General features: G+C 43.9%; 1 protein-coding gene across 1 annotated transcript in view; it reads left to right on the forward strand.

Moving 5' to 3' along the window:
• The window catches only part of xkr6b (XK, Kell blood group complex subunit-related family, member 6b), a 43,296-nt gene extending 22,593 nt beyond the window's left edge, over window positions 1–20,703 (forward strand). The window contains exons 2-3 of the mRNA XM_077553553.1: window positions 15,919–16,115; window positions 17,772–20,703. Coding sequence (XP_077409679.1) covers window positions 15,919–16,115; window positions 17,772–18,742 — 1,168 coding nt within the window. The 3' untranslated portion in view covers window positions 18,743–20,703. The remainder of the gene's footprint in view (window positions 1–15,918; window positions 16,116–17,771) is intronic.
• Window positions 20,704–20,807: the final 104 nt, after the last annotated feature.

Genomic DNA, 20,807 nt, shown 5'->3' on the forward strand with positions numbered 1-20,807 from the left:
CATTCCTTCTGTCACCATGGTTGGATTTTCTTTGTTGTAACATGTTTTTTTTTTTTAACTCTTTGACTGCCAGACGATTTCAGAAACGGGATGTCGCCAGTGCCAGCCGATTTAAGCATTTTGACTGATCTTTCAAGGTCCACAGAAAATGTTGTGTTTGGACTATGGAAACACACATACTACTATGAAAGATTGAACTCTCATCTTTCTTCAGAAAAAAAAAGTTTGTTTCTACCTTATTCCGTTCTTCAGTAATCAACAATAGAAAATGGTTACTTTCACCGAAATGCTCTGTTTTGAAACAAAAAGCGGAGAAAAAGAGCTTTTTGTGAAACTATGTTATTTCATGCACTCTAGTGAATTGTACACTTCTTTTTGTCCATGAATGATGCCACAAACACCTAAATAGTGCTTTACTTCTGTAAAAGGCTATCACCAACAATGAAAAAGTGTTTTTTGGTTGCAAAATATGTTTATTTCCATTCAGCAGGGTAACAATTTGACAAAACAATTTCGCAAACTATTTACAAATGTGTGCAACTGTGGTACTATTTACAATTATGTGGATGTTTCAAATACGTTTTTTCTTTTTGTAACGCTCCCATGCGTGCAAGGAGACGCAGCAGGATTTGCACAAAAGATTAGTTTCACTTGCGATGGCTCCTTTCGCGTGCAGACGTTACACTTTCTTGACGGCCTTTTTTTCCGGGGAATAGCAAGTAGCAGACTGTACCCACTACTCCGATGAACATGCAGTGGACTCGGGGCACTCTTCGTCGTCCGATTGAACGTCCGCCTGAGCGTGCTCGGTTGTGCTCCGCGTTTTCCGGTGTTAGCATCGCTAGCCGGTGAACCTTTATGACGTCGTCATAGCCGCCGCGTCAACGCTTGCAACTTCAGCGTCAACCTCGGAGTCACCATCATCATCATCGATGATGATCATCGTCGTCATCAATGTGCTCTTTAGCGTTGGTCGATGCCTTTTGTCTTTGAAAAAAATTCCCAAGTGTGAGCTGCTTGCAACCGGTCGCCATTGTTCGCTTCCTCAGCCATCTAGCTCCGCCTCACGTCTTCTACTGCCGCGTCAATGCTTCCAACCTCGGAGTCACCATCATCATCATCGATGATGATCATCGTCGTCATCAATGTGCTCTTTAGCGTTGGTCGATGCTTTTACCAGTCGCCATGTTCTCTTCCCTTCCCCAGCCATTGTCCCCTCTAGCTCTGCCTCACGTCTTCTACTGACGCCTACCCAATCTTGTCAAAAGAGAATCATTGCTGCCATCTAGGGGCCAAAAATAGTAATTAGGCTAACTAAATCTGCTTGAAACTTTCACCACAGCTGGCCAAGGCTTTCCTCCACCCGTTTCCCCCCCCCCCCCCCAACAAAAAAAAAAATGGAGAACGACGTCCTTGGCGGCCCTCCGTAGGTTTTTACTAAACGTCATTTAACGTTTTTGGCAGTCAAAGAGTTAAATAAGAAAAATAGTACTCAGCCATGTTGGACTGTATTAAAACATTCAAATCGAATCTAAAGAATGAAACCGTTGTTGCGCAATGATTTCATGTTTCAACTCTATAAACATTGGAACTGCTCCTTCTGATGTGCATTTTGTCCACTAGGGGGCAGTACAATAATATAATGTAGTGGTGACTTGTCGTGAGGTATGACTTCCAAGGTAAAAAGAAAATTTCACGTTGTGTATTGAAATCAACCACATAGCTTGGCTTTTAAGTCTGCTAGCTTAATGCTAACACGTCATAGGACATGCCATAAACATGCTAATGTATAATGTAGACAAACATTCACAGGTGTATATTCTTGATGCGTAGAACACACTAATATTACTTCTAAGGAGTTTTGGCGTCTTCTCTGTCTCCATGTACAGTACATGTCTATCCATATGTCTGCATTGTACTGCCCCCTGGTGGCCTGGACATGCACACCAAAAGAAGCAGCATCATAGCCACTGAAGTGAAGCACCAAAAAAAAGTTCCAATTATTTACATTCTGTTGAATTATGTCATGTACCAAGTGCTATTTTTTTCCTCATTAAAATACATTCACATTTTTTGTTGGATTTAAAAACATTTCTATTCATTTCAATGGGGACTAAATGAAAAAAAAAAAGTCTGATTTTAAACGGGAACGTGAGACTGCGAATGTCCTCAACTGCGACAAATCGACAACAATCCATTCGGCGCCATCGACAGAATTCCCGCAGCTGTCCCTGTTTGGCCCCGGCAAAGGCACGGTTACCTTGGCAACGCCTCCTTATTGCTCCTGCATCCTTTTTTTAGTACCCCCACTGCGGCGTGAACTGCGCGTGACCTGCGCGTGACCTCGGCGAAGCCCGCCTCGTCTCCAGACGCGCGCCGCCGTCTTTTTCTTGTTGAGCGTCGCGTTTGAGCTCACGCGTGGGTTCGATGCGTCAGCAGATCCCCTCGGGGTCCGGCGCCGGGTTGTGGATTTCCCCCCAGCGGTGACGCAGTGTGATGATGTTTGCAACCCGTGAGGCTTGCGGCGCCAAAGTGTCGTTTGTCTGCTTTTCAAGTATCGCGCGAAAGGCTGGCGAATGCTGTGCGCTCGTTTGACTCGGGGGACATCTTGGGAAAAATTTACTTTCTATTGTTTGGACGGTACTACTTTGACTTCCAAGCACGTTTATTTCAGGACACTTGTTGGTTTGTCCGTGTTGCCACACCATTTGTTTTTTCCTTCCTTCCTTCCTTCTGTCTTCTTTTTTTAATGTAAAAAAAAAAAAAACGGGTTGCTAACCAGGCTTTCTGTTCTGTTGTGTTTACATCCCGGCCAATAAATCTGATTCTGATAATAATTCAAGAAAACGAACTAAAACTGAAAACATTTTTGTTTGGCAGGATTCTGACTTTAATCTCAGAATTGTGACTTTAATTTTGTCAGAATCCTGCCAACCTTTTTGTTCCTCTTCACTGGCCCTAATCTTCTACCGTAGAAAATTAACCTGAAAATGTTTTGGCATTATGTGATTTTACTCTAACCCCCCCCCCCCCCCCCCCCTCCGTTTTTTTTTTTTTGTGTGTGTGGTGGAAGTCTGAATGGTTAAATTGTACGATAAAGGTTGCGCAGTTATCAAGCGTGTCCCTTGCGGGCCTCCACGGTGACGCGGCGTCAATGATGATGGATGGGCTCACTTATATTGCGTGTCAAAGTGTGTGTGTGTGTGGGGGGGGGGGGGGGGCTGCGCTCCTGTCTTCTTAATGATATTTGACAATCGTTTCGCAAGTCTCGCCATCCCTAAACAATGTTGTGATCACTATCGTTATTAGGAATCTAATCTATCTTGAAAATTGTTACTTCTTCTTCTTCTTCTTCTGATTAATCTTGTCTTTTGGTGGCGTCTCAATTTGCCCCAAAACATTTTTTTTTTGGGGGGGGGGGGGGTGAAAATCAATGGATTTCAAGGGGGTCCAGAACTCAATCTGCCAAATGTGGCTCAATAGCGCCCCCTGGAAAGTCAAGCCCCAAACATCCGCGTAGAATCCTTAAGGCCCCCTGCATGATTGTAGGGGGAGGTCGGCCATTTTGAGCACATTTTGGATTTTGACCAACTTCAACTATGTCATTTGTCTGAAGCAAATAAATAATATATAATAATAATAATAATAATAATAATAATAATAATAATAATAATAAATGGGAAACAGTAAATTATAGTCAGAATTAAGTTTTTTTTTCCACCACCAGTCAAAGTTTGACGATCATTTCCAGGACTTTCAACAAAGTAGAAAAAAAGTTTCACCAGTTTCTTAATCGAGATCATTTGTATGGCACCTTTAAAAACAAGTTTTTACAAGACTCTTTGACAAAGCAACAATACAATCGAAATTCCAGACCATAAAATGCAAAATAGGATACACACAAAAAATTCTCAAGAACCTCTGCATGATATTGAACAGAAAGTCAGCCATTTTGGAGTGAATTCCATGGCTCTTATTTTGGTTCATTCCAGCTATGAAATCCCTCCAAATTCGTCCCAGTCTGAAGCAGGTGTCCAGGCTGACATTTTGTGGACATGTTGCCCATGACAAAAAAAAAAATCCATGTCTGAAATTAAAAAGCACATTGAATATATTGGCTGGATTTCATGGCTCGTCTCTTGCCAAAGTCCTCCATTTTTTTTTTAAATTCAAACAAGCTCGGAATCTTAAGACAGATGAGCGATTCTACCTCAAACCAATTTTTGTTACATCAAAATTTGATATCCATTTAAAAAAAAAAAAGGGGTGTGAGCACCCATTTATTGCCATCATTATATCAGAGGAGCACAGGCTTGTGTGTGTGTGTGTGTGTGTGTGTGTGTGTGTTGCGCATGTATTAGTGAGTGCCAGGGGCGCCGCCTCCTTGATTTGCATGTCTGCCGCAGCATCTATCATCATCATCACTGAAGCGCTGCAAAATAGCGAGACAGGTGGGCAGGCTCCAGATAGCAAATGCTCCCCTCGACCGACACGCCTGCGGAAAGCCGTTGGAGCTTCCGTGTGATCTTTTCCAAATCCAGCACACAGCAAAATATGCACTTTTGTTCTCACTATTAATTAAGTTCATTCAGGGGTGCAAATTGATGAGAACTGAATGATTCCACTTCCGTTATCGATGCTTCTCATTGAGCCGATTCTCGTATCGATTCTCATTCGGTGAGGGAATGAAATCATGCAAATGATAGACAATACCAGTGATGTCATTATTGTAATATATTGTACAAGATATGGACAAAAAGTTGCATCTTGTCACGGAAATTTTTTTTGGGATCTCGATAACTATATATAGCGATCGAGTCATTTTCCTTCAAATAACATGAAATGAATGACAATTTTCTGTGATATTTTTCTACAATTCTTTCACATTTTATACGGGGGAAAAAACATTAGACGCTACATCATCATGTGTAGCAAGAGAGCTAACCAATAGCCCGCAGGTGAAAATAACCGATCAAGGGTTATATGGTACGCTTGGTACGGGTGTGATGACTTTGGCACACTAGTCAGACAAAACTGCTCACTAGTTGACATGGATGCGCTACTTGCACTACTAGTCAAGTGCAAGATGGTTAACTAGAATATGCGACGACTCGCAATGCACGGAGTTGTCTTACAATCGAAAATGACAATCGATGGCCACTGTCCCCTTTTATTATTTGCAATATTTATTGAGCCACTTGCATTAGCCATATGCCAGGAAAGAAGGATTCAAGGAATTCACTCTGGGGTAACAGAACATAAAATTCATCTATATGCCGATGACATCTTACTTTATTTAGAAAAGCCGGCTACTTCGTTAGGGGAAGTATTTAACTTAACTCATTCACTGCCATTGAACAAACTTTTAGTTTTTTTTTTTATTGTACGTTTAGAACAGATATAACATTTGTGATTAATTGTGAGTTAACTAGTGAAGTCATGCGATTAATTATGATTACAAATTTTAATCGCCTGACGCCCCAATTTTTTAATTCAATTTTATTTTTTATTCATTCACTGCCATTGACGGCTATAAACGTCGAATTCATTTCAACTATTTCTATTAGTTTTAAAAAAAAATCCACTTTTGTTAACAAGAGTATGAAAACCTATAAAAAAAATTATTGTACATTTAGAATTTTTTTTAATGAATTTATGGCAGTGAATGAGTTAATAACTAAATTCTCACAGTTATCAGATTATTCTATTAACTGGACAAAATCAACACTTCTAACCTATTACAGAAAATTCATGGAACCCTGCAAGCCAGGACCCACACTACTCATTTCCTGTAGGTAATTTAAAATGCTTAGGCATAAAAATCTCACCTAAATGAACATGATTTAATTCATTTAAACTTTTCTGGATAACATTCATAGTGACTTGGAGCGCTGGAATAATCTTCCTATTTCTCTTAATAGGACGAATAGCCACCATTAAAATGAAAGTTTTACCCAAAATAAACTATTTTTTCCTCAATGATTCCGTTTAAACCTACGGCTAACTGGTTCCAGTTGTTGGACTCAGCCGTTACAAAATTTTACTGGAATAAAAAAAAAAAGCAAAGATTAGTCTTATCTACTCTTCAGAAAAGCAAATCCAAAGGTGGTCTAGAGGCACCACATTTTATGTACTACTATATAGCCAAGCAGGTACAATATATCGTTCTATGGGCGCAACCCAACAGAGACGCGAACTGTTGGCTGGAACGAGAACAGAAGGGTTGTAATAACCTCAGACTTCCAGATTTACTCTTTATTACAACATCGATTAAGCGACGTCATTGTTTTAAAAACCCAAATGATTTCCGCCACCGTGACTGCCTGGTGGAAGGCACTAGAATTGACAAAAGCCCAAGTGGAGCCCTGTGGGCTTTCTCCCCGATGGCATAACCCCGACTTTCGAATTAACTCTTTGACTGCTAGACGTTTTCAGAAAAGGGATGCCGTGGGTGCCAGCCGATTTAAGCATTTTTGACTGATCTTTCAAGGTCCACAGAAAATGATGTGTTTGGACTATGGAAACACACATACTACCAAATGAAAGATTGGACTCTCATCTTTCATCAGAAAAAAAAGTTTGTTTCTACCTTATTCCGTTTTTCAGTAATCAACAATAGAAAATGGTTAGTTTCACCTCTGTTTTGAAATAAAACGTCTTTTAACGTCTTTGGCACTCCTCCCTAGGATTTTACTAAACGTTATTTAACGTTTTTGGCAGTCAAAGAGTTAACAGCCAACCGTTTTATTTAGCTGTGTGGGAGCAGAAAGGAATTACACATCTCCACCATCTCTTCTCAGATAATATGTTTATATCAAATACATCCTTGCTCCAAAAATACAAAATAAAAAAACGTTACATTATCTACAAGTTAAAAATATGATAAAGAAAAAAAATTCCAACACTTCGGGGTACGCGCCAACCGCCTGCTTTAGCTAAAGATATTAACAAGCTTTCTCCGACAACAACAAAAAAACTTTCAAAAATATATAAGTTACTTTCATATACGGATAAAATGTCTTTACCCATCTCGAAATGGGACACAGACTTGTCTGTAGCACCGGAATCTGACTTTTGGATTCAAGTTTGTGAAAACGCATTTAAAATGACAAAACACACAAATTGACAACTTATCCAATATGAAATTATTCACAGAACATACATTACTCAATATATGATGAAGAAAATGGGACTCTCAGACTCCGACATTTGTCTCCAATGCTTACAAAACACTACAGACACTTAATGTTCATGCTTTATGGTTATGTACTCCGGTTATGTATTTCTGGACTAAAGTCTTAGAAAAACTTTCCGCTATTTTGGACTGTAGGATACCTTTATCTCCAAACTTGTGTTTGCTAGGTGACCTAACAACAACTGATTTACCACATAAACAATTTCAATCTACACTTGTAGCCCTTACTATCGCAAAAAAAAAACAATTCTTGCAAACTCTGAATATCGACCAATGGTCAAACCTCCTCATAAATCGCATTTTAATGGAAAAAATATCTGCCTCAAATAAAAACTAAATATCAAAATTTATACAAACATGGTCTAAGTATATAGAATTTTTTAACCTAATTCTGGTTACTTAAATTCTGTCTGTTAGCGAGAGCCACCACATCGTGATAACTTACATTGATGTTTCTGCATTTGGCAATTTATTATTATATTATATTATTAGTATGGGATTTTTTTTTAATGGGCTTTAGGTGAACTGATGAATACACACACGCACGCACACACACACACACACCTACACATACTCACCCACATACAAAAAAAAAAATATATATATATATATGTGTATATATATTCAAAAAATTAATAAAAAAAAAAAGAAAATGACAATCGTAGCAGTACGTTGACCTTAAGCTGGATATCGAGGATCGCGGAACAAAAGCTCAAAGGGCGGATTTGGCTTTTGCTTTTGCTTTCTTCTCTCGCTCGATCCATTCGAGTGGAGCCGGCGGGGACGGCTGCATAAAAAAAAAAAAAAAAAGAGGGATGGGAAGGGGTCGGCGGAGAAATGGTACGGCCTGATAGATGGCGCGGGGAGAGACGGCGTTTGTGAGCGGAATAGTAAGAAGACGACGAAAAGGCCCCCAAGACGTGAGGCGGCGCGAGGCGCCGTGGTGGGAGGAAGCCGAGTGCGAGGCACACAGCCAGAAAATTGCATTGCGTGCTCAGTGATTAGTTTACCTACTCCCCCTCGCCACCCGCCTCCCCCCTCGCCACCCGCCTCCCCCCTCCCCCCTCCCCCCTCGCCCTCGCTAGGTCTCTTTTGGTGAGCGACGACCGCCGTCTTCTCCTCCTCCTCTCTCGTCCGCCTCCACTGTCACTACATCACACTGTCACTTTTGCCGAGTCGCACCCTTGCCGCTTATCTGCCGCCCCCTCCTCTTCCTGCTCGTGGCGGTGGCGTGCTGACTTGGCTCTCGCCACTCCACTCCCGTCTTATCGCCAGGCCTTAGGAAAAGACATAAAGGCACGCCCAAACTGCAAGCGAGGCGCGCATACTACTAACTAAACATTCAAATAAAGATAAATGACACATTGTGTATTTGAATGATCCCACTAGCTTAATGCTAACTTACAATCAAAAACACATTGACACGCTAAACCTTTCAAACCTTTCTTTATCCCCGAGGAAAAATGTCTCATTTTACAGCATCTTGCTGAGTCAGTTGATGTGAATCTTTTCTTCATTTGTGTCTGCACGATTGTATTATACCGCCCCCGGTGGCCAAGGTGGGTACACCAGAAAGGAGCAGCACAATGAATTTGATTGCAGCATTAAATCGTGATACACAAACTTTTTATGTGTTACTAAATTAAAAATTAATAAATAAATGAATACATTAATTAATAATGATTCATTCATTTAATAATTAAATGTATGTTTTATTGTATCGGTATATTTATTTGTTATTTATTTATGTATTTTTTTTATTTACCTTAGGCCATGTATTTACTCTGTTATTACAAAGTACAATATCATAGGGGGCATTTTATTTTATTTTAATTATTTATTTATTTTTAGTTTATAGTGGCTTTAGCGCATTTCTATTCATTTCTCTGGACACAAGAAAGTCCTGAATCTCAAGACAAACCAAAGCAAAGCTTCAGAAAGAAGAAACAGAGCTGACGTCTTGAATCTTATATGAGGTTCGTCAGCAAGTGGAACAAAATACTTTCTTTCTTTTGTCTTTTAAAAAAAAAAGGCACTTATGTCAAAAACAAAACAAAGTCGTATTGTGTTTTGTCCCGATCTTGTTTATTTGTGTGTAGTTTTCATGGAGTTGGCGAAGGTACCAGGCCACACCAAAAAATTTGAGCAAACAATTGAAAACATCTCGTCTATTGATTGAGCTCAGGCTACAAATTTTGGCCAAGCCACGACCAAGCAACTGGAAAAACTCTTAACAACTTGCACTTATTTGTAAAAAAAAAAAAATGTTGCGCGTGGACAACGACTACAATTGAGCCATCGTGCACTTTTTTTCTTCTTCTTTCCTTTTTCTCGGTCATGCGCTGTTTGAAAAGCAACTGGGTCAAATCCTTTTCTTCTTAATCCGCCACATAATCTGCTCCTTCCTCCTGTGGTGGAAGCGCAGCCGCCAAAGCGGAGCGCGAAGAGAAAGATTTCACTCCCGGCTGTCCCTGACTGTTTTGCTCCAAAAGAGCGACGGAGGAGGCTGCCGAGAGCTTCTGGCAGCCTCCTGCTTTTGCTGCAATAACACAATTTGAAGGAATAGCGCCGGAGCCGATGCTTTCTCCAGCAAACTGCACCTCATTCACTCCGAGATGCCACAAAATAGCTCTCGCAAAAGTAGATTCACGGCGCGCCACAAGCTAGCCTTAGCTGATTGTTATCATTAGAAAGTAATTTGTTAGATTGTTAAAAAAATAATAATCTTTATTTGTTAGGTCAAGGCTGTGTGAAACAACCACGTTTATGTGAAACAAAGCATTCCTCCACTATTTGAGCATAACAATCAGACACCTGACTATGTTGCCCTGTGTGACAATTGAATGGGTTTTACATCTCTATTTTCTACACATGTTCAGTACACGTGGCTTATGCGAGTCAAAACAATCCCTCTTAAAGCTATGTGATGACATAACAATCAGGCACCTGGATATGTAGCTTTGCAGGACAATTTATACCGTTTTACATCCCTTTTCCAATGTATGTTGTATGCGTGACATATTAAAGCTACATGTAATATTTTAATGTTAGTCAAAACAATCCTTAAGGTAATGTGATGTGTTGGCATAACAAACCAACACCTGGGTATGTGGCTTTGTGGGACAATTTATACAGTTTTACATCTGTATTTTCTGTACAAACTATGTTTGACATGTCAAATGTTATGTGTAGAAAGTTTATCAAAATAATCCCACTTGAAGATATGTGTTAGCATAACAACCAGGCACTGGTTTATATAGTTTTACACCCTATAATGTTGATCAATGTACTGTATGCCATGTCAAGGCTATAATAAAGCCACTTGTAGTAAATGTATGTACCCCCAAAACAATCTTTCTTAAAGCCGTGTTGGCATAACAACCAGACACCTGTGTGGCCTTGCGGGATATCTAATTGTCAACCCCTGCTGTTAAAGAATGCCATGTTAGCGATAATGTAGTACGTGTGACATGTTGAAGCTAAGTGTAATAAGTTCATGTGAGTCAAAACAATCCTGCATTTCTTCTTTGCTTCTTACTGTAATCGTCTTTTCCGAGTCGACTTTGTCTGTAATGTGATGAAAGTGCTGACGAGAGCTGCGCTGGGCTTTCTCATGTGTCGTATGAAATCAGTCGTTTCATTAAGCTTGTCCTTGATTGAATTACTCTCGTGGGGACCGGACAGCACTGACCTGTTGCCCGTGATAGCTTGTCATGATCAATAGCTCCTTTTATTGGATTGTTGTTTTGTTTTTTTGCCGTCCTTGTCAGATGCGTGTTTTTCATCAACGATGGCAATCTGCATCCTCGGATCAGCCGGAGACGTTTTCTTCTCGGCTTTTTGTCTAACGAGTCGATACGGCGCGGCGGGATGGCCGCGCGCGGGCGAGGGGCCCCGCAGAGGCCGAGGCCTGCTTTCCATTCTCCGTCACGTGGTCGCGCGGCTCCCCGAGTGGCTACCTGAGAGCGGTTGCTAATGGTAACAAATGAGAAGTGGGGGGGGGGGGGGGGGACAACATATCGAGCGTTCTGCAGCTGCTCATAAGATTGGGATACGAGCTGGTCTTGGCCGACCCCAATCCAGGGGGTTCTTTTAGCTCTTTATTAATAAATAAATCATTAAAAAAATAACCAGAATATTATCATTGAAGCTGGGGGGGAAATACACTAAAATCTGTAAAGTTGTGCATTTATGTTTCAATTTTTCTTTTTTTTTTAAACCCTTTTTTTATTTTAAATTGTTTTATTTACTTGTAAATAATCCTAATCATAATGACAGTAACCCATCTTAAAAAAAAGAAGCTGTTCGTAGTGTTGCAGCATGATGAGTAATGTCGTATAAATCAAATTATACATTTATTTATATATACTGATACACTCATTATTTTTCTATGATATAGTCATTTTTTTAGCTGTATCCTACCGTACTTTTTATGTATATATACTTGTTTTTATTTATTGTTTGGTTTTCTTTGTATTTGTAAAAATAAGCCACCTTTTTTGCTTTTCATCCCTTTCATTTTACTCTCTATATTTTATTTTTTCCAAATTTTCTAAATCCTGTGGTTGACGATGAAAAATTTGTGTCGTAAATCCAATTATATTCATTTTTCTTTTTCAATAGGAATTTGTTATATAGTATTTTTCAAAAAAAAAAATTGTTTTTATGTATATGTTTTTATTTTATTTTTTTTCCGTATTTGTTAATACAAACAATAACCCATCTTTTTCAGTAACCTCTTTTACTTCCATTTCCATCCATCCACCCCACCAACGGCCCTTCGGCACCGGTCGCAGATTGTTGTGCATTTTTGCGTGTTGCGGACTGACTTCTGGGGTTTGGAGCCGGGTTCGGCCAGCATGCCCGGCTCGGGTTTAATCGCCGCCATAGGGAGGATGAAGACGTATCTGATGGAGGAACAGCGCTACTATTAAAAAGGACGCACGCTGAGCCACAAAGGCGGGATTGACACTGCAGGTCTTAACGCCCTGTTTCGATTTAGTCCCTGGGTAGCCGGAGGGTTCGACTGAGTGTGAGTTAATGGAGTGGATGCTAACATTTAATGTGAAAGGCAATAGACCGGCTAACAGAAACGAGCGTACATAGTTGCGTAATTATAATGTAAACATGGAAACAGCTGCTATTTGAACAAACATGAGGCGACAACAAAGAAATATGTGTGAATGGGTGGAGTTTGCTTTCTTTTGGTATTTTCATAGCTGCAAAAAATATATAAAAATTGATTTCTACAAAGGGTACAAGGGTTTCGATGCAAGATGCTGTCATATTCATGAATGAAACGCGATGACATCCACCACACATAGCGGAGCTCGGAATCTGCCCGCCAAAATCACGTTAAATCACCTGCGCCACAATTTAGACCTGCTTTTAGCTAGTCTAAGGTCTAGTCTACAATGTAAAATAAATAAATAATAAAGTCATTTTCCCGGCACCTGGGGCGCCAAGAAATGCGGTACTGTGAAATAACAGAAAATTACTTTCTCGTAAATTTTTTAAACAAAATAATGTGATTAATCTTTTAAAACATGACCAACGGTTGAAAAACTAGATATTGGGTTTAAAATGGCAACAGTTTACTGTTAGTTTAATTCATTTATATAGCTTTTTTTTCTTCTTTTTTTTACAGTTTATATCTCATTAGATGTCCTTTCAAAATAAATGTTAATACAATGAATACTACCATCTATAGGACATTAAAGAAATTGCAGTTATTTTCACTTTTATGAAAATTTCAATTCACCAATAAATTATGGTAAAATTACAAATTTTTACTGTTAATTTCTCCGTAAATACAGTATATATATTTTCATTTTTTTTAGGGTTTGAAAGTAGAATTTTACATTTTATTCCATTAAATAACAGACAAATATTTGTGAAATTACGAAACATTTTACAATTACAGTGATTTCATGTTATTTTCCATTTGACATGTAAAATCCAAGTTTTTTTTGTAAATTAAATATTTTTAAAATACCCCCAAAAAATTCTGTTATATTAATTGTTGTTTTTTACAGTGTACAATTTTGGTTGGACTGTGAGAGTTTTCAGATCGGATGATTTGAAGTAAACGGATCTTCTTCGTCCTCTTGAGGGGAGTTTCACGCGTATTTGACGCCCATTTGGGATCTTGTAGCACATTATGGGCAAACATTGTCAGAAAGAGACATCCGGCTTGTGTAAGTAGCGCTCGCTCAGCCCAGCAGGGAAGGCGGTTCAAGCCCTGGGGCGACTGTCGACGTCTGCAGTCGTTGCTGATGGCGGCGCTCGCGTTAAACACACAGCGTTTATTCACAAGGCCTCGGGGCTTGCGTGCGTTGCCTTTCACGTCGTACGTGAAGTCGGTTATGAGCTTGTGAATTTGTTGGTGATGTGAAAGCTTGTCAGCTCCTAAAAGCACAACGGAAGCACAGTCCGTGTTTGACGTTTTTCAGCTATTTCTTTGAACGGGACAATCAGTCAAAGTAGGGCTGCAATCAGGGCTGGACTGCCCATCTGGAATACAAGGCAGATTCCCGGTGGGCCGGCCTCTTTTGGGGCTGATGCAGTGTTTTTAATTCTTATTTTGCTACATTTCACCCCCGAGTGACTGGCCACAATTTAGAGGGACCAGCCCGTTAATCCAGTTTGAATATTGATATCAAACTGAACCACCAACAAACATCAGTGGCAGAACTACATGTTAGGCAGGAGCTGGGCTGGTCAAAATGCCAGGGCCGATTTATTATTTTTGCTGTGGCAGTCCAGCCCTGGCTGCAACGATTGGTCAAATAACTTGAATAATTTTATGTTTAAAAAAAAAAAGTGCAGTATAACAAACTCTCCATTTTAACTTTCTGGTAGGATGCTTAGTCAGCACTTCCAAATATGGGCGAGTGCAGTGTGAAAAGGGCTTAACAGTTATCCAGCTACCAGCCAGCCTATAACCGGAGCTCCTACCAGCCAGTTCGACACTCTCATTTGTTGACCCCCACGTCACTCACCAGGCCAGCCCCTGCCTTTTAAAGCCACACACATTCAAAGTCACAGATACTACAGCGTAGCAGAATCAATCGTTACAATGCAATACTGCAAAGTTCTTTTTTAAGTGTCTTTGTTCATATTAAGCCATTTTTAGCAATTATCCTCGATGCACGTGTGAAACGCGGCTCCTGCTGTTGGAATGCAGACAGAGCTTGCGTCCGTGGAGTTGTCGTGATGATGACGATGATGATGATGATGATGATGCTTGCCGGTGTTTTCGACAGCAGACGGCTGAGCTTGGCGCACCGAGCTGTTACCACACACGCACACACACACACACACACACACAGACCAGCGATTTAACGAGCCGTGAGCAAACGGCTACAATCGCGCCGCAAATAATTCATGAGGCGCTCAACGGAAGAGCGGGCGAGACGGCGGGCGAACGGGAGGGGAGGCGGCAGGGGAGGCGGCGGCATACAAGGAAATCCCCTTTTTGCCAAAAGCTGACAAGTCAGCATGCGTGCGTGTGTCGAAATATTTGCAGGCAGCCATTTGTTTTGGGAAAAGACACAGCAGGGGTGTGAGCGCGCGAGTGTGTGTGTGTGTGTGTGTGTGATGGAGTGAGTCTTGATTTTTCTGGCAGCATTGAAAGTGTTTTGAAAGTGTACCCCTGCGATATCGCGGTTTGTCATTTGTGCCCGTGTTATATCGCACCTTTTTTTTTTTGTTTTTGTGTTTTTGACTAGAAAATAGCCACCAGTATTTTAGCCCCCCAAAAAAGGGTTATAAAAGCCCTTTTTTTCTTTTAGATAAGGATACGGCCTGACTAAATTATTTCACCATACATTCCAAATGTAATATCCAGACTTGGCCCCTGTAAAATTCTCACTTAAAAATTTTGAGAGTCTGACATTAATCCCTAAGTGAGACTTTTTTCTTGAATAACGTGTTTACTCAGACCGACTAGAACGCAAATCCCAAACAAATGTTAATGACCTAATCACAAAAGAAAAAAGAAAAAAAATCAAAAAAGAAAAAAAATCACAACAACAGCAAAAATGAAGGAACTGTGAAAACCTAACAGAGACCAAAAGAGAAAATGTGAATGGGAAGGTCAAAATAATCTCGGTGATCTTCAAGGACGACTACGCTTACTGGGTCCGACTCGTGCGGTGCTACGGAGCAGTGTAACAAACTGAGGCTGATGGAACTTAGTGGGTGTAGACAGCAGGCCCACGTAAGGTCTCTGGCATGTCATTAGAGACCAGAATTGGTGTGTGTGGGGGGGGATTGGCTGATTCCATCTGACATTTACCGGTCCCAGTGAAAATGTCACAGAATATCAGCCTTTGCCTCGGCATACAGCGCCGTTCACAGCCTGGAGCTACAGTCATAATTTCACCAATTCTACCCAGTCAATCATTTAGCGTTTAGGCGCCCCTTCGTTGTAATACAAGTTCCACATTTTGCTGTTGGAATAGTCGTCGTTGCTGCGGAGTTAAGAGAAAATATGCCTGTGAGTATTCTCGACTTCGTTATCGAAGGGCCACTTTCTGCAACATGTATTCTACAATGCAATCCTTTATTAATGACTCCAAAAAAAAAAAAAAGAAGCCTCCTGGGGCAATGACAAAGATTCTTGAAAACCGAATCCTACAAAAACTAAAACCAAAGTTCCGCTGTGTTTTGATCATTTTGACGTTGGAGTGACCCCCGACTGCTTGCGTGCGTCTCCACAGGTACATCCGCACCATGTACTTGGGCGTCCAAAGCCACCGGCAGAAGGAGAACCAGCGGCGCTTCTACTGGGCCATGATGTACGAGTACGCCGACGTCAACATGCTGCGACTGCTGGAGACCTTCCTGGAGAGCGCCCCGCAGCTGGTGCTGCAGCTCTGCATCATGATCCAGAGCAACGGGGCCGAGTGGCAGCAGTGTAAGAGGAGGGCGGGCGGGCGGGCGGGCGGCCCGGCAGGCGGGCCGGTGGGCGGGCTATCTGTCCGGCGGGCGGTTGGGCCGGTGGGCGGGCGGGCTATGAGGACGGGCTGGCGGGCGGGCCGGTGGGCGGGCCGGCAGGCGGGCCGGTGGGCGGGCGGGCTGTCCGGCGGGCGGTTGGGCCGGTGGGCGGGCGGGCTGGCCGGCGGGCCGGCGGGCGGGTGGGCTATGCGGACGGGCTGGCTGGCGGGCGGGTGAGCTATGCGGACGGGCTGGCGGGCGGGCTGGCGGGCGGGCCGGTGGGCGGGTGGGCTATGAGGACGGGCGGGCTATGAGGACGGGCTGGCGGGCGGGCCGGTGGGCGGGCCGGTGGGCAGGCCGGCGGGCTGGCCGGCTGGCGGGTGGGCTATGCGGACGGGCTGGCGGGCGGGCCGGCGGGCGACTGGCGGGCGGGCGGGTGGACTATGCGGACGGGCTGGCGGGCGGGCCGGCGGGCGACTGGCGGGCGGGTGGACTATGCGGACGGGCTGGCGGGCGGGCCGGCAAGCGACTGGCGGGCGACTGGCGGGCGGGTGGGCTAGGCGGACGGGGGCGTCAAACTCAAGGCCCCCAGGCCAGATCCAGCCCTCAACATCATTTTAGTAGCAGACCACATGAGGGCAACCCGAACTACGATGCGCCCCGCAGTAAAAACAAGCACAACACATGCCTGCCCTAAAGGCTTTGATGACTTTAGGACCGATAATGTGTCTTCGGTATTCCTGTCTAGTACCAAGCTCCAAACGCTCGTACCAGGCCAATTGACTGTTGTGGAGTTCACAATCGACACTGTTGTGGGATCCAATCGCTCTTACTGAAACTCCTCGTCGTGCTGTTCCCGCGTGCAATACGGTCCCCGCAAGGAAAGCAATCCTTTCATCACAAGACACGTCTCATTTCTGGCTTGTGACATCACTGTCGCTTCTATGCTTCGCTGACCCGATCTTCTTTCTGCCGCTTATACTGTTCAATTGGACCGGATTCCAGCTGCCTTATGCCAAGAGAAGTGGACCGATTGCTTCCACTCGATTTCCCTGACCCAAAGTACTGACACAAGAACTGAATTAGGCCCCCGTGGAATGGGTTCAAACCAACTTTGCTGTACGCCAGCATGGTGGAGAAGTGGATTACACGTCTGCCTTACAGTTGCGAGGTTCTGGGTTAGAACCTTAGCTCGGGCCTACCTGTGTGGAGTTTGCGTGCCTGTTTGGGTTTTCTACAGGTAACCCGGTCCCCCCCATCCCAAAGACATGCATTTTAGGCCCTAAATTGTCCATAGGTATGCCATGTGATTTCTAGCAACCAGTCCAGGGTGCAGCTCACAACCGGACTCTCTGATCTGGATTGGGTCCCCAAGCGTGACACGGTTGCGACCCTGAGGAATAAATTGGGAAACACATTCAGTACAGCCCTCATGCCATGGGTTCAAACTTTCCGAGTAGTGGGCAGCATGTCAGCCTCACAATGGAGACGTTCTGGGATCAGAAGTCTGGCAAAGTCTGCCGGGATCGACTCCAGCTTAGCCGAGACCACAAATGTGAAGAAACGCTATCGAAATTGGAGCCAAATTCCGCCGATGTGACAAACTAAAGTCGCTCTGCCTTTTTGTGTCTGTCAGGTTCTTCGGTCTTGTCCTCCCTGCTGTCCCTGGCCTGGGTGCTCGCGTCCTACCACAAACTTCTGCGCGACTCCCGCGACGACAAGAAGAGCATGAGCTACCGCGGCGCTCTGGTGCACCTCTTCTGGCGCCTCTTCACCATTTCCTCCCGGGTGCTCTCCTTCGCCCTGTTTGCCTCCGTTTTCCACATCTACTTTGGCATTTTCGTGGTGCTCCACTGGTGCGCCATGGCCTTCTGGGTCATCCACGGCGGCACCGACTTCTGCATGTCCAAGTGGGAAGAGGTGCTGTTCAATATGGTGGTCGGGGTGGTCTACGTTTTCTGCTGGTTCAATGTACAGGAAGGGCGGACGCGCTTCCGAATGGTGGTCTACTACATTGTGGTACTGTTGGAGAACGCCCTCCTTAGCGGGCTCTGGTATGCATACCGCGACCCCGCCACCACCGACGCCTATGCCTCTTATGCCCTCTGCAGCGTCTTCCTGTGCTTTGCCTCAGGTGTGGCCTGCATGGTCCTCTACTACGGGGTCCTGCACCCCATGGGCCCCCAGCTGAGGGTCCTGGCAAGCTCCTGTTGCGCAGAACTGCTTTGGGGGCTGCCGTTACCCCCCGAGGCCGAGCCCATGGCGCCCACGCCGGGCCCGCGCGGCTCTCAAGCCACGCCGACGCGGGGCCCGGCGGGGGAGCAGGTTGATTGCGACGAAACCGCCACGGACTCCTGCCTTCCAGTTTTCCAGGTGAGGTCCACGGAGCCGGTGGACGCGTCCGGTCGGCCCGTCCAACCCGAAGGCCCCCTCATCAAAATAGACATGCCCAGGAAACGCTACCCGGCCTGGGACGCGCACTTTGTGGACCGGCGCCTGCGCAGGACCATCAACGTGCTGCAGTACGTGAGTCCGAACGCGGTGGGCATCAGGTACCGGGATGGCCCCCTCCTCTATGAACTCCTGCAGTACGAATCCTCGTTCTGAAGGCCGCTCTCATGCACATTCTTTTCGACACTCATCCCGCTCGTCAGATCCGTCGTCATCATTTATTTTTGGAGAAACAAAAGAGAATATCGCAAAGCTCCAATATCTTATATATAGAGAGTCGTCCCTCTGCGGCCGTGTTTGAGTGTACAGATAACACACGAATGTTTCTTTGATGAAATGTGTCTCATGCATTATTCTGTATTGCTCTGATTGACTTGTGCGCACCTGCGAAGGGCAAGTCGTTTGCTCCTTGGCGCAAAAGCCCGATGGCAATGTTGGAAGAGCGCATCGGATGGTACGAGTCTTTTGCACATCCCGACTTTTACTGCCGTCCATTATGTAAATAATGCAAACATTGATGGCGTTTAGCGAGACCCTCGGGCCGCGCTGGCGAAAAACACCACAGCGTCGCAAATGCAAAATCTATCCCGGCTGTTGCTATTTCTGTTCCAAAATCCTCAATCGTAATCACATCATGTATGGTGAGAGAGGGGGGAAATAGAAGCACACTGACCTTCAATCAGTTCCACCCATTGAGGAAATCTTTTCAGTGCAGGCTGCCCCCTAGTGGAGGCCAGGCGATGACGGCACAATTTACAACACAATGTAAGAGAAAGAGCACATTTTCTAAACGAGAGGTCGAGAACCATCGCAAACACATTCCAAACGGCTTCACTAGGCAAAGACAGCCTTCCTCAAACCCGGCACCGTTCTCTTCTCCATGCGAGAGGACCTCCTTAAAGTATCGTTTCATTACAAACAAATACTTGGCAAAGGTCAACTCTGAAATCGTATTCCACAACCCAAAATAGTTTCATGTTGCAACTCAACTTCAACCTATTGCCATATTGGCGCCCACTTGACAGTGAGCTTCATCTGTCTTGTTTGGCGGCTTCTCTGCTTTTCCGCGGCCACACGTGCCTGATAACATCGTACTGTAAAGCGGAAATGGCAGATGCCGTCTACGTTTGGACTGAAAACTGAAAGTGTTTTCTCAAAAGAACTGCGTTAAAGGACCTGACTGCATACTGATGGTACTGGTAGATGTACATCGGCTTGTCATTGGGGCGGCACCTTAAGAATCACTACTGAAGAAGACTATATTCGGTCCCAGTCTAAACACAGTAAACTTTATACTCAGAATAGAGTAAAATATTCTAAAATGTAAAAAACCTCAACCGTTGAGAAGCAAATCACAGAACCTTCAGGTTGGGAGACAGCCGACCTAACCTCTGACCCAGGCCACTCCTACTCGCTGTCTTTCATGCTGAAGGTTGTGGGATTGTTCGTCAACCCTTGAGCGTTTTATTGTTGTTGTGTTGTTTGTTTTTTTTGTACTTTACTCTCTTCCAAGTGTAAAAGTTTACCCTGTTTACAGTGGGACCGAATATAGTTTTTTTTAGAGTACAATTTACTCTACAAAATGTACTGTGTACCTTCAGAAGTCCAATTTCATACTCCGTCAGTTCAGTGCGGTTCACATTGTTTAACATTTGTTTCAAAATACCTGGCTAAATTTTGTTCTGGATTCTGATTGCAGAACCCGGTACGGTATGGTTTGCTAGACCACCAGGCTGCATTGCAAATTGGTCCTTTTGCCACAGTTCTCATAGGGCCGGGTTCACTCATTCCAGTCCTCGAGGTCCGGAGTCATATAATCAGCTCATCAGCATGCCTGATAACGATCCTGATCGATTACTGTTGTCAGTAAGTTAGTTGTTTGTGGGCGAGCGGTTTCATAAGCGCATTCAAGTAAACAAAGCAAACCAGCCAATACAGGGGTTCCTCAGGACCAACAACCAAGACCACTAAAGCAGCCGACTCAGGGGTGTCTCACTGCATAGGAATGTGCTCAACATGCCACATCCGGGACGACACCTCACCTGACATCACTCACCTTTGTTTTGCAGATTTGGTTTGGGGGAAATCTGGGAAAAAAAAAAAATTCTTTTTCGGGGGTGGAGTTTGGCAAACAAACAGCGCCGACCCTTTGCAAACACGGACACAAACAAATCAGGTGCGACTACACTGTGATTCATGGGTTATTTTTATGACTGAAAAA

Source organism: Vanacampus margaritifer, chromosome 19 (assembly GCF_051991255.1).
Source record: "Vanacampus margaritifer isolate UIUO_Vmar chromosome 19, RoL_Vmar_1.0, whole genome shotgun sequence".
In the NCBI taxonomy this organism is placed as follows: Eukaryota; Metazoa; Chordata; class Actinopteri; order Syngnathiformes; family Syngnathidae; genus Vanacampus; species Vanacampus margaritifer.